The sequence below is a fragment of the Dendrobium catenatum genome, unplaced genomic scaffold, assembly GCF_001605985.2.
Source record: "Dendrobium catenatum unplaced genomic scaffold, ASM160598v2 original_scaffold_52041, whole genome shotgun sequence".
Taxonomy (NCBI): Eukaryota; Viridiplantae; Streptophyta; class Magnoliopsida; order Asparagales; family Orchidaceae; genus Dendrobium; species Dendrobium catenatum.
The window spans coordinates 29,356-44,283 of record NW_021370495.1 but is presented as its reverse complement, the minus strand read 5'-3'; the positions used below and the strand labels follow the sequence as shown (position 1 = coordinate 44,283).

Here is a 14,928-nt window from a genome sequence, read left to right as displayed (position 1 = left end):
ATGAAGGCCCATGTTGAATTCTATGGAGTAATCTCATCCTGAAGTTTCCCGCATATAAAAAATTACGAGGCAAATATTCATAATACATCAAATAATTTTTATACTTAAAAGTGAGGATATAAAGAAATGGGAGAATATTATTAAGATCGTAAAAATTATAATCTAATCAAGCATAAATTTTAACACTATGTAAGGATCATAGTAACTTAGAAATAACAAACCAAAAATCAATTTATCATGAAAACATATTCATAGATCAAACAAAAATGGCATAAAATCACCAAAAGGATTGTATCATTACGATGAATCGACCAACACCAAGAATGTTTGATTTTGAGCATGAGAAGGACCTAAACTAGTTCAAACCAAACCACTGTAGACCGTACCAAGAAGTCTAGTCAGCCAACCCTCTTGCATGCGACATTTGGCCACCAACAAGCAAGGTGATGTCAGTCTCTTAAGGGGTAGCTAGATCAATACTTAACATTTCACGATTGAGAGTAGAGAGTCAATGATGCCCAATCGAAGTGGGGTGCACTTGTTATTTTGCAAATTGACCATAAAGTTTTTGACTTCCTAGAGCCATTGCGACTTCCATAAATCTCCATTTTGGAAGCCATTCATGGAAAATGAATCTGATTAAAAACAGACATTTGGCAACATATTGCTACCATTTTTTGGTAGCCCCAAATTTCAATGAAATTTTTTCTTGGAATATCCTTGTCAATATAAACATTAGAACTTCGATTTCACCTTCATTGGACTTTTGGTGTTGAGATCTACATAATCGAATATTCAAGCCATCGATCTAAGAAATTGCCAAGCCATGATGAAACCACCATAATCGACTTCCTTAGTTGGTCCCGACCTAAATGGGCCAATTGAGTCAACCTAAGGGTACATCAACTAAAATAAAAAATAAAAAAAAGGGTAACATCAACTTTAAAAAAAAAAAAAAAAAGGGTAACATCAACTAGACATATTTTAAACATAAGAAGACAACTTGAACCATTTTGTTGTCAGCATCTAAAGAGATTTCCTTTATATTCAAAATAACGATGAAGAAACATTCTCAAAATCTATAAATAGCATCATCTGAATGTGTAAGAATCTTAGAGCTCTAAAGGTTTCTTAGATCCTCAAAAAACATCGGTAAGCCGCCTTTCACCAGAGTTCACATTATTTGTTTCGCAGCATTAAGATTACCCCTTAAATCTCCAAGAGGTGCACCATGATTGGCCATGGGTGTCCCATTGAATTTCTTGCATTATTGTCATCCAAGATGCATACAACAACATGCTTTCTTTTATGTTATATTGACATCCTAATTAGAAAGGATTGTACCTTGTAACCCCTTTTCCTATAAATGTAATTTTTTATACCCTCCAAAATCTTGTTTCCGTAAAGCCTCTCTATAGGATTAAAAACATAAATTCAAAAAATAAAAAATGAAAAATTATGCTCTGCATCAAAAGAGTCAACAATAATTCCAAGCACACACATACCTCATTGGGTTTTTGTTAGCTTCTAGGGTGGTTGCTTCAGCGCTTCTGGCAGAACAACCAAAAACACGGAAAAGATTGCTGGTTTCATGCAAATAAAAAATTGCATCAATCATTAGAATGAAAAATACCAAAACCCAGTGTCATCTAAAAAGCAAGCAAGACAACCTGTATGAACCAGTTGCTACTCGAAGTCCATCTCCACTCAGGCAGCACTCAAATTTATCAAAGATTGAATCATTTTCATATAAATCACAAAGCTGCTCAAAATCATGAATTAGCAAAGGCAAGAAGAAAGTTATGAATGTACTGATCTACAACAGTACAAAGAAAATATAAAAAAATAGTATCAGACAGTAACAACATTACCTTCGGCCTCAAATATTCATGAACCTGGAATGATGCAACAGGACCAGAATCCATGTTTATGTCCCATAGCTGGAAATTACATGAATAAAAAGGGGCTAGAATTAAACTCTGATTAATAAATTAAAAATAATAGTTACTACAGATTTGATATTATGGTTAATTAAACAATCAAAAGGAAACTTGTATGTTTACAGGAAACACAGAATTCCTGCAAAAAACTAAATAAAAAAGAGCTAACTATTACACTTAATTAAGCTAATACAACATTTTTATAGCTCCAAAATCTTAGCTAATAATCTTAAGCCCGGATCATAAAGATTCATGGAATCATTAGACTTAAAGTCAATCATATACACAATGTTAAAAACCATTGAATGAATTTTAATATCAGATAATGCCAGAGTCCCCAAAAACAAGTTAGTCACAAACAAAAATTGAACTAGAAGTTGACAAGGGTTGGCTCATACAAAAACATAAGCGACATCTGGTTATGATGAGAACAACTGCCTGCCAATAGTGACACATCAAGTTAACCCTGCTGTTGTGCAAAGTGTGGTAATTAGCCTAAATCTAAGAAATGCACTATCACTATATTAGTATGCCAGTAAATTAGGTCAATAGAAAAGCAAGTAAAAAATAGAAGGGAAAAAACACATGAGATCCCAATGAAAAAGGATTTGGTTTTTGAAAATTTGGATGCTTTGAATGGTAAAGCCAGAGAATTATTGGATACAATGGTAACTAGAACTAGCATATCGTACTTGAAAGGAACAAATGAGAAGAGGTAAAATATAAAAACAGTGAGTGAGAATACTATTAACCAAGTCGAGAGAGATAAAATGGAAATACAAAGATGATGTGATGTAAAACTAGATGGTATTGCAAATACTATAAGATGATGTAAGGTAAAACTAGATGGTAAAGAGTGTGAAATGATTGTATTGGAGAGAGAATGGTAGCACCAATTGAAGATGTTCTATGAAATAGAGTTCAAGATCAGGTACGGATGTATAAAAGGTGGAGCAAGTTGGGACGGATTTGAATGGCAAACATGCAGGTTAAAAAAAAAAAGAACTTTTAACTTTACAGACAAAAAATTATAAAATAGAGAACTACATACGATGTAGTTTATGGGAATGAACGAAAAAAAAAAAAAAAAAAAAGATTCCTAAAACCAGTTCCAAATAGCTGGGATGATAAAAAGAATGACAGACGAAATAAAACATTCACATTCATGAAATCTAGTACCAACGTAATTTAGAAGAGGAAACCATCCAAAAAATGTCTGTTCTGATACAAATAAGGATTATTACTCCATTATATATATATGAGGAATTTGGCATTATATGTTTCATAAAAGCAAAATAGGAGAAATAATGCCTGTTTTTTATTTTCTTGAAGAAAATATGCTCAAAAATTCATTTCATATCAAAATATCCATGCTTTTTAACCAATAGAGTAAAAACTCTTTCTAAATAGTTACACGAGCTTTTGATTATTAGAGTTCATTGACCCTTCTTCCTAGCACCTTCTCCGTTTTTGATGATTTCAACCTGTCCCTATTCAGGTTACGACAAAATTTCACGATGATGGTCTCTACTCCATTCATCGCTATGAAGGTTAGTGATATTATTTGTTTGGTTATTTAAAATCAAATACGGTACTCACAGTCTAAACCCTAAACCCAAAATGCCGATAGAAATCAAATTAAATGATACAAACTTTTAAGAATCATATTCAAATCACTTTCATCTTTGAACCATGATTAAACCACAATCAAACAATTTTGTAACAACAATCAATTAATCTTTGAAAAATCTTTGAACCATTATTGTATCATGATCTAATCAACTTCAAACCATGATCGAAGATGTTCGTGATGAACAACAATGGTTCAATCATGGTTTTAAGATTGTCCGATCATCATTTAAAGATTATTCAAACCTGGTTAAAAGATTATTCGATGATGGTTTTGTTGGGGGAGATCACGAGGAGTAAACACCACAAAGATGAAACAAGGAAGAAAGTAAAAGCAACGCAAAAGTAAAGGACACCAGGATTTAACGTGTAAAAACCCAAAATAGAGGAAAAACTACGGAGCCACACCACACCAAGAAATCTACTATGAAAATTCAGATAAATAAGTACAGATCTCTCTTCTCTCTCACTCTCCTTGCTTATTTTGTCACATGCACCATTCTCACACTTGCCATAACTAAAAATACAAGAGAAAGCCAAGTAAAATAACTCCAAGGGGCCCAACCTTTCAAAAAACGAGAAAGAAAACCGTCCAATACATCTCGCAGTGCTGCGACACCCAAGTCTATCTTGCATAGCTGCGGCGCAATATCTAGGCCGTCATGGTGCTCTGCTCTCTATTGTTCAGCGCTGCGACGCTAGGGAACACAGCGCTGGGGCGATCACGTATGCATCGTCGGGCACTCACGTATGCAGTGCCAGCGCGTTGTACGGAAAAAAACTTTTGCGCCCAAAGCACTCGAGCCCAAGCAGGGGGTAAACCCCCTGCACCCTACAGTATACACAAGCTTTAAGGACCGAGATAACATAACAACAAGGTTGATCAACACAGTCAGATTCCACACATAACAATCTCCCACTTGGAACTGATTGCAATCAATATTTCTCCTGATCTATAACATCAATCATAGTATCGGTAATGTGGCTCACCCCTGCTCTCATCCTCCATGAAGACTAACTGAAATTAAACATAACTTTAGTTTTTCAACTGCCATCGTCTTCGTCAGTATGTCTGTAGGATATTCAGTCGTGTGTATCTTCTTCAAAGATAATTAACCATATTCTAGAAGCAACTTAATGAAATGATACCGAAGCTAGATGTGCTTCGTCTTGGCATGGAATGCAATATTCTTGGCTAGATGTACAACACTCATAGTATCATTATACAACTTCATATTCCTTTACCCCTTGCCAAGTTCTCTCAAGAAACTTTGCAACCAAATCATCTCCTTGTTTTCCTCAGTAATAGCAATTTACTTAGCTGCTGTAATTGAGCACGCAACAATCTTTCGTAATTTGGAAACCCAACTAATTGCAGTCTTTCCCAAAATGAGGATATAACCTATTGTGCTTCTCCTACCATCAAGATCTCCAGCAAGATCATAATCTACATAACCCTCTAGATCAATCCCTACACCACCAAAGCAAAGAGCTTTGTTAACTAATCCTCTCAGGTAACTGAGAATCCATTTAACAGCCTCCCAATGATGTTTGCATGGGTTACTCATAAATCTGTTGATAACTCCCACTGCATATACTATATCAGATCTTGTGCAGATCATAGCATACATCAAACTTCCAACTACTGAAGCATACAGAGTCTTCTTCACTTGTTCTTTCTTTGTTTCTGATTTAGTAGATTGTTCCTTAGATAATTGAAAGTGACTATCCAAGAGAGTGCAAATTGACTTTGTCTCACTCATGTTGAATCTCTGAAGAATCTTTTCAATATACTCTGCTTGAGACAACTTTAGTATACCTACACTTCTATCTCTACTAATTCTCATATCAAGAATTTTCTTTGTTGGACACAGATCTTTCATTTCAAACTCATTTAATAATTGTTCTTTCAAATATCTTATCTTCTCAATTTTTGAACCTACAACCAGCATGTCATCCGCATACAAAAATAGAAAAATATAAATGTTATCAAAATATTTGAAAAAATAACATTGGTCTGTCTGGCACTTTGTGTATCCATTATCTAACATAAACCTGTCAAATCTCCTGTACTACTGCCTTGGTGCCTGCTTCAGCCCATATAAGCTCCTCTTGAGCATACACAACAGTTCTTCATTACCTGTAACCATATATCCCTGAGGTTGCACAATGTAAAAAAGTTGTCTTTACATCCACCGGCTCTAGATGTAAATCCTCCACTGCTACCATGCTCAGTACAACATTGATTGTAGTCATCTTCACCACTAAAGAGAATTTTTTTATGAAGTCTACTTGATGAAGGACTAAAATGTTTGAAATGTATGTGATAAGAATTGCACGATTTTCTTGAATTAAGCATGTAAGATTAAAACTTTTAGCAATCAAAATGACAATAGAAAACAAGAGAGGGGTGCCTACGCTTAGGCTAAGCCACTTGCCAAGCACTTGGAAAATTAAAATAAGCTAGAAATTCAACAACATGCAAAGTAAGTAGTTTTTAACAAAATCCCTAATCTAATAATAAGATTAGAAACATAGAAAGCACGCACAATCCTATGTTTACTAAGCTTAGGCATAAGGCAAAACATGGCTCCTTAAGATTTGTCATCACCTACAAGGTCAAGGGGGAAAACTTAATTTTGGCAAAGCAAGACGGAGGGGGTTGTGTCTAGGTTCAATGTTTTTGGAGTTAGGTCATTAATTACTCAATTAATTCAGATTTGGATTAATTGATTGATTTAATGGCCTTTCCAAAAATAGGATTAATGAAATAGGAAGGATTTGATATTTAAATTTGAGTTATTTCAAAATTCAAACTCCTTCCATAGATAGTTGGAGTTAAATAAGGAAAGTGGAGCTTTAGGAAACAAATCCAAATTTAAATATGAGGGGAACCGACGACTTAATGGGATAGGGAGAGAAATTAAGGAAGTTATTAATGCTTCCTTAAGTCATGGACTTAAATTTAGGATGAAATATTTCATCCTAATTTAACTTTAATTCAATAGGCAAGGATTTGGAAAGTTCCTAAAATAGGAGTGATATTTTAGGTAACTTTGAATTTGATAAGTTAATGAGTTACCTAAATTAATTAACCCGAATAGGAAAGGAATCAATGTAAGCAAGGATGGAGGGAAAAATCTAAGGGGAAAGGGGGCGGCTTGGGCTTGGGTTCGGTTGGTTGAAGGGCTGGCTGTGGGGTGGGGCTTTGGATAAGCAGGCCGGTGGTTTTAGTGGGAGAAGGAGGGCAGTGGCTTGAGGTGGTGGTAGTGGGAGACGTCGGCCGGTGGCAAGGTGGGTGGTTAGGAAATCCGGCGGCTAGGAGGAAGAGAGATTAAAAGAAAAGAACGATAAACAAACCACGAACTCGGCCGTCTCCAAGGTTGGTGGGTGATCCATTTTCTCTCTCTTAGGGATCTCGCTCTCTCTACAAGCACTCTCAAGGTCTCTCAAGAACTCAAGCAATAGCACAATTTTTTGTATCATTCAATCATTAACTTTCAAAGAGAAACATATGGGCTATAAATAGCCTCATACATAGGACTCAAAATAAGAAAGACGACAATGCCCTTAGGGCTTACATACGACTTCCCTTAAGTAAGAGGTAGAAACAGGAAAAACAAATACAACATAAATAACAAGAGACAAATAACATAATAAAAATAAATACATGAAATGACTTGAGAATACATCGGCTCGATCGTGGCCATTGTTGACCTTAGTGCTATACCCAAAGAAGAAACATGAGGACTCAAAATCATACCAGGAACCTATTGGATCCAAGAATCCCGCTGGCAGAGTCGCTCCCGCAAAATTCGCAAGAAATCCCGCTGATCTACTAGCCCACAGCCATAGATCAACGGCCATGCCTCTGATACACTTTCCATGCTCTGACGTCCCCATCAATCTCCTGGGGTGGGAGAAAGCTCGACTCCGTCGAGTAAGCGTCTCTGGTGCTCTCGTAAATCTCCAATGCATCGGGGTCAATCTGCTGTAGCTCCTCGCAATCCAGCCATGTATCCTTTGACTCGGGCTTTCCTCTCCACCTGATAAAGTACCTCCGTCATCCACCTTTCCTTGTAGAGATGATGTCATCACTCAGAATGGAGTCCACCTTTTTTTCCATGGGTGATATGGGAACAGCTGGGAGTGGGGGTAGGTTTGAGTTCTCACATGGTTGGATCACACAAGGGTGTTGTATGAGTGGATGTGGTGGATTAAAATCAGGACCTTCATATACAACTAGATCTTCTATGTTAAAGGAGGGATTGATGTTGAATTATGCGGGCAGATATATTACATAAGCACTATCATGAAATTTCTTAGTTATTTTGAATGGTCCAACACTCTTAGCATTTAGCTCCTTAATTGTTCCCAGCGGGAACCGTTCTGGACAAATCCGCACCATCACAGAGTCAGCAACCTCAAAAATTTTAAATTTTTTGTTTCAAATTAGCATATAGTTTATAATCATTATTTTTCTTTTCAATTTTTCGTGCAATTTCATTATGAAGTTCATGCATATGTGATGCAAATGATGATGCAAACTCAGAAATCCTATACCTAGAGCACATGGGTATAAGGTCTAGTGATTGTCTAAGTATGAACCTGTAAATAATTTCAGAAGGACTTAAACCAGTGGGATGGGTCACTGAAACAGGGTAGACGAGCTCGACAATGGGGAGTTTGGATAGAGAAGCTCCCGGGACTAGATCTAAAACATGTTGGATGTCTCTAATTGGAAGCAATTGATTGGGATGATCGTTAGGGAAGACATCAACAAGTTTACTAAGTATGGGCCGAATCTCCTGAGGGACTAGTTCGTCAGACTCAATGGGAGTCTCATGACCGACTAAGGCGTGCCAGGATGTGCTTTGGGCTATGGAAGCTATCAGGTTTAGTCCCTTCTTAGATTTGACAGGGTTGGATTCAAGATCATTCATAACCGGGGCTGTGATGCCAAAAACTTGATCTTTTGGCCCTTATGTTCAAACACGTAGGTGTTTGAATGACCATAAATGTGGACATCGTTGTCAAATAGCCAGGGACGATTTAGAAGGATTTGTCCAATATTCATAATCAACACATCACACCAAATATTCTCCTTATAGACAGCGAACGAGATGGGTATGAAGCTTCGTTCATTTACCTCCAAGGCAGCGATGTTGACCCAAGCTACCTTATAAAGGTTAGGGTGGGGAACGATAGACAAGCCAAGCTTAGACACCATGTTGGAGGAGACAACATTGATGCAACTGCCATAACCCACGATGACCTTACCGTTATTATTATTGATTTTGGTGTAGGTGTGAAAGATCGTAGTCCTACGCCAGTCGTCGGTGGTAACGAGTTGTGACAGTGCACATCTCACCACGCAGGTGGGAGAAGTGTCAAATTTCTGAATGTACGGGATGGCAACAGTGTCGTCATCCTCAAAGAATTCACCATCGTTGTCCACTTGGTGAATATGATCGATTTTGATCTCAAATTCTGCCTTAGTGATCTCTTCGATAATCGTGACTTTATAGGGACTAGAGCACTGAGAGGCGATATGCCCATACCCCTGACATCTAAAATACTTGGTCCCGAGATTGGAACGAGGGGTATCCGGAGTGGGAGGTTTACTTCTAACATTAGGACGGGGAGTGAGGGGAGCAGGTGAGGGTCAGGTAGTGCTCCCTGGGGTTGGCTGGGCTGTGGGGGTGTCAGGTCAGGGGTTGAACTACCAGAAGGTCATAGGAAGGCCTAGAGTCGTGGTGTTGACAAGGGTGTTGGGAATAGGTTTTCTCTAGGTCTAACACTAAACTGTAGGCATTTTCAAGGGTAGTGATGTTCTGAGCGAACAGCTCGTTGCGAAGATCCTCTCTCAACCCGGTACGAAACATGGATATGATATGTGCGGGGGTGGTGGAGGTCTCCCCTTTGCAACGATCAGATAGTCATCAAAAGATGCGATGTAATCCTTGACCAGTTTGTTGCCCTAAGTCAACCTATTCCACCTATCCAACAATCTAGGGAAGTACGAGGGAGGCAAGGACTTCTGTTTAAGTTCACGCTTCATAGATGGCCAATCAGTGATGGGGTAATCATTCCTGGCTTCCTTAAGGCTCTCTAAGTTGGCCCAAAACTAACTCGCCCTACCCATTAGTTTCATCTCGGCAAAACTAACCATCCTAGCCTCGAAGATATTATACCACTTAAAGAAACTGTCTATAACTTTGACCCAGTCTAAGAAGAGCTGGGGATCGAGTGTGCCATCAAAGGTAGGAGCATCGACTTTAACGTTTTTCATAAGTGGCATGTCAGGGTCGTAGTGTGGGTTGTGTCCAAAATGCAGAGCTCGATGATTAGCACGGCGTTACCTCTCATCTTGATAGGTTTCATACCCATACATAGGAGGTCTAGATGGGGTGCAAAGGGGTGGATGTTCCCTAGATTGTTCAAGTGTGTCAAAGCATTCGGTGGTGTCCCTACGAAGTTCAGCTAGGTCGGCTTTATTCTCTTCGAGTTGCTGGCTAATGTTGTTCATTTGGCCTACCAACAAGTCTAAAGTCCTTCCAAGTTGTTCCGGATCCATGGCTAGACACTAGGGGACTTGGGGGTGAAACTAGATAGAGGACAGCACCTAAATGCAATGATCGACTCTCTAGAATGACACTAAACGATGCGGAAAGTGTTTGGACAGCAAACCAAAACAAGGCGTTAAGTATTCTAGGTAACTAGGAAAGTTGTTATATTGAGGGCAGCACCTAGATACTTAAGAGACAACCTTAAAACTCACTAAATGAGTGCAGAAATTTTCTGGACAGCAAAACAACAATGATTTAAAATAATTTAAACGATGAAATGCATGTAAAATTAAATAAGCATAAATAAGCAATAGCCTAGGATGATTTCTAGCATGAATACCCTAAGCTAAACTATGCTGATACCAGATGATGTAGGACTATAATGTTTGAAATGTTTGCGATAAGAACTGCACGATTTTCTTGAATTAAGCAAGTAAGATTTAAACAGTTAGCAATCAAAACGACAATAGAAAACAAGAGAGGGGTGCCTACGCTTAGGCTAAGCCACTTGCCAAGCACTTCAAAAATCGAAATAAGCTAGAAAAAAATAACATGCAAAGTAAATAGTTTTCAACAAAATCTTTAATTTAACAATAAGATTAGAAACATAGAAAGCACGCTCAATCCTACGTTTACTTAAACTTAGGCATAAGGCAAAGCACGACTCCTTATGATTTGTCATCACCTACAAGGTCAGGGGATTAGGAAAGTAATTAAAAAAGGGAAGAAGTTCACCTTTGTCGAAACCCATAAACAAGCAGACGAGATGTTGAAGAAGTTTGTCGTAGCTTTCCTTGAAGGTTCAATTGGAGAGGAAGAAGTCTCTCCAAAGCGTTGAAGTGTTGAAGGTGATGTTCCTTTGCTATCCTTGCCATTTCCCCTTGAAAGAGAGGTTTTTTTCAAGAATCCAAGTAAGAAGTGGCAAGAGAGGGTGGCTGACCAAGGAGGAAGACTAGGAGAAGATTGAGTTCAGATTTTGAGAAGAGTATTATGAAGGGAAAGCTGAAATTAATTTCCAAATCAATTCTTTAGGCTTGAAAATAACTTAAATAGAATATGGAGGTAAGAGAGAGGGGGCGGGTAGAGTAGAACAAAATTTGGGATTTAATTCCAAGGGGTAAACTAAATTTAAGTTATTTCAAAATTTAAACTCCTTCCATAGATAGTTGGAGTTAAATAAGGAAAGTAGAACTGTAGGAAAAAAATCCAAATTTAAATCAAAGGGGAGCCGACAGCTTAATGGGATAGGGAGAGAAATTAAGGAAGCTATAAATGCTTCCTTAAGTCATGGACTTAAATTTACGATGAAATATTTCATCCTAATTTAACTTTAATTCAATAGGCAAGGATTTGGAAAGTTTCCTAAAATAGGAGTTATATTTTAGGAAACTTTTCAAATTCAGATAATTTGAATTTTATAAGTTAATGAGTTACCTAAATTAATCAATCCAAGCAAGGATGGAGGAAAAAAATCTAAGGGGAAAGGGGGCGGCTGGATGAAGGATCGACGGTGGAGTGGGGCTTTGGGTAAGCGGGCTGGTGGTTGTAGTGGGGGAAGGAGGGTGGTGGCTTGAGGTGGTGGTGGTGGGAGACGTCGGCCGGAAGCAAAGTGGGGTGGCTAGGAAATCCGGCGGCTAGGAGGAAGAGAGATTGAAAGAAAAGAATGATAAAACAAACCATGAACTCAGCAGTCTCCAAGGTTGGTGGGTGATCCATTTTTCCTCTCCTAGGGATCTCGCTCTCTTCAAGCACTCTCAAGAACTCAAGCAATAACAAAAAATTTTTTTATCATTCAATCATTAACTTTCAAAGAGAAACATAAGGGCTATAAATAGCCTTGTACATAGGACTCAAAATAAAAAGACGACAATGCCCTCATGGCTTACATACGACCTCCCTTAAGGGATAAAAACGGAAAAAATAAATACAACATAAATAACAAGAGACAAATAACATAATAAAAACGAATACATGAAATGACTCAATAATATATCGACTCGATCGTGGCCATAGATCAACGGCCACGCCTCTGATACACTTTACATGCTCTGATGTCCCCATCACTACTCCTTTTGCTAAAAACCTTTAATTACAAGCCTAGCCTTGTAGCGCTTGCTACCATCAATTTCTTCTTTTAGCCTATAAACCAGCTTGTTTTGTAATGCTCTCTTTCCATCTGGTAGCTCTATCAAGTCCCAATTCTGTTAAATTCAAGTGAATGCATCTCATCATCAATTTCTTGCCCACACTTATTTGAATCATCAACTTGAATGGTTTCATCATAGCACTCTGATTCACCAATATTTGTTAGCAATAGATAGTACAAGAAGAATACATTTGTATTGGCCTTGAGATTATGCTAGATCTCCTAATTTTAGTAGCAAGAGTTTGAGATACTTTTTGTGCTTCATCAACTTTGTCTTCTTAATCATCATCATCCTCTATCTCAACATATTTGGAAGAATATTTAAGAGTCCCATTTCTATCCATGTACATTTCACTTTCATTAATTTAACATCCCTACTAATGAATCTCTGATTCTAATAATCCCAAAATTTGTAATCAAATTCATCTGAGCCATATCCAATGAATGTACACTTGATAGATTTTGGATCAAGTTTACTCTTAGATCCTACATAAAGATGAACATAAGATGAATAACCAAAAACTTTGAGGTGAGATAAATTGACCTCATTTCCACTCAAGGCCTCCTCAGGTAACCCCTCATTCAGAGGCACGGAAGAACCACGATTGATCATATAAGCTGCATTATTCACTGCCTCAACCCAAAATTGTTTAGGTAGACCTTCATGTAACCTCATGCTCCTGGCACGCTCAATGATAGTTCTATACATATGTTCTACAAAACCATTATGTTGTGGTGTTCTTAGAACAGAGAACTCATGCTTGATTCCATTTAAAGCCCAATACTCCTTAAACCCTTTATCACCATACTTGCCACCATTACTGATTTGAGACACTTGAGCTCTAGACATGTCTTAAGCTCAACCATGGTGTTTCATTTCTCGAAAACTTCAGACTCATCTGACTTGTGTTTTAAGAAATACACCCATACATTCCTACTGTGATCATCAATAAATGTGACAAAATATAAAGATCCTCATATAGAAGTAACTGGAGCAGGATCTCATAGATCAGTATGCATTAACTCCAACTTTTTTGACTTGACTTTTGAACCAGTATTTGAAAAAAAACTCACTATATCTTGCTTTTCATATAGACAACCTTCACAAAATTGATAACAACAATGCCCTCACCTCATCATCAAAATTGATGTCAACTAAACACAATTGACTCATCAAGGTGTTCCGTCATAGGGGGGTGTCCAACATCATCATATTGAATAACTTCATCAAGAACACTTGTTTGAGTCTGATCGCTTCTCATACATCTTGGTCAGTGCAGCCATGAGATCGACTCTAGTCTTCTCATTTATAATATTGAATGCAACAGATGAGGAAAGAGAAAGTCGTATCAAACCTAGCACAGTCCAGTTAAGAACCTTCCATTCCACCATAGTCATAGAATCAACCTTCTTGGTGATTTCTTCCAACTGTAAATACAACTTCTGATATAGCAAATCTTCAATTTGCATCCTCAAGGATGTGAAGTTCGAATAATTGAACATTTTAATCTTGTATCTTGCGTCATCCGCCATTACTCCCACTTGATTTGAAAAAACCTCGCTCTAATACTAGTTGTTAGGGGAGATGAGTAAACACCACAATGATGAAACAAGCAAGAAAGTAAAAGTTGTGCAAAAGTAAAGGACAATAGTATTTAACGTGGAAAAACCCAAAATAGGGAAAAAACCACAGATCTACACCAGACCAAGAAATTCACTATGAAAATTGAGAGAAATAAGTACAGATCTCTCTTCTTTCTCACTCTCTCCTTGCTTCTCTTCTTACATGTACCGTTCTCACATTTGCCCTAACTAAAAAAACAAGAAAAAGTCAAGTAAAATAACTCCAAGGGACACAACCCTTCAGAAAATGTGAAAGAAAACAATCTAGTCCATCTCACAGCGCTGTGGCGCTCAAGCATCTGTCTTGCACTGCTGCGGCCCCATATTTAGGCCGCTGCGATGCTCTGCTCTCAATCGTTCAATGCTGTGGCGCTCGGGAACACAACGCCAAGGCACTCCGGTACGCAGTGGCAGGGCATTTGTGGGCTCCGAAAATTCGGCCCCGGCCTCCGCTCGCTTTTCTTTTTATTCGGCGAGGGAGTTTTAACTGATAGGTTCCGAGGTAAATTTTGGAAGGCAGATGGGTTTGTAGATAAGACACTACCCAGAGATTTCGCCCTCATTTTGCGAGGACTTTATGATCTGAGTTCTGGTTTCCTATAGGCGCAAGCCCCTATAGTTAATTACCCGTCCCGGTCACAAGAGAGAACTTTCCATTAAGGTAGTCGTCAATCAGATACGTATAAAATATACGTGTTATCTGGCATATAGTAGCAGCAATGAATTTAGATATTGGTAGAAATTAGATTTGGTAATTGATTGGATTTGGGAAGTTTGGATATTTGGAAGATTTTGTATTTAAAATAGAAATTTTCACCATCTAGCACTTAAAGCGGATGGTGGGGGAATGGATGATGGGCCCAATCAAGATCCCATGGTTCCGTCGTCCCGGGCCATCGTGGTCCCTGATCTACTTAGTCAGAGGAGGTAGTCGACCCAACCTGACAGAAGGATCCTTATCGGCAGTCATGGGTTGCTTCGTCCAAGGGGACCTTGTAGACCGGGGTTGATGTTTGTCAAA

At 38.2% G+C, this 14,928-nt stretch overlaps 1 protein-coding gene across 1 annotated transcript in view; it reads right to left on the bottom strand.

The window, feature by feature from the left end:
• LOC110116397 (serine/threonine protein phosphatase 2A 55 kDa regulatory subunit B beta isoform) overlaps positions 1-14,928 on the bottom strand; it is a 63,966-nt gene that overhangs the window by 27,397 nt on the left and 21,641 nt on the right. The window contains exons 5-7 of the mRNA XM_020849940.2: positions 1,872-1,940; positions 1,671-1,762; positions 1,506-1,583 (exon numbers count right to left, since the gene is read on the bottom strand). Coding sequence (XP_020705599.1) covers positions 1,506-1,583; positions 1,671-1,762; positions 1,872-1,940 — 239 coding nt within the window. The remainder of the gene's footprint in view (positions 1-1,505; positions 1,584-1,670; positions 1,763-1,871; positions 1,941-14,928) is intronic.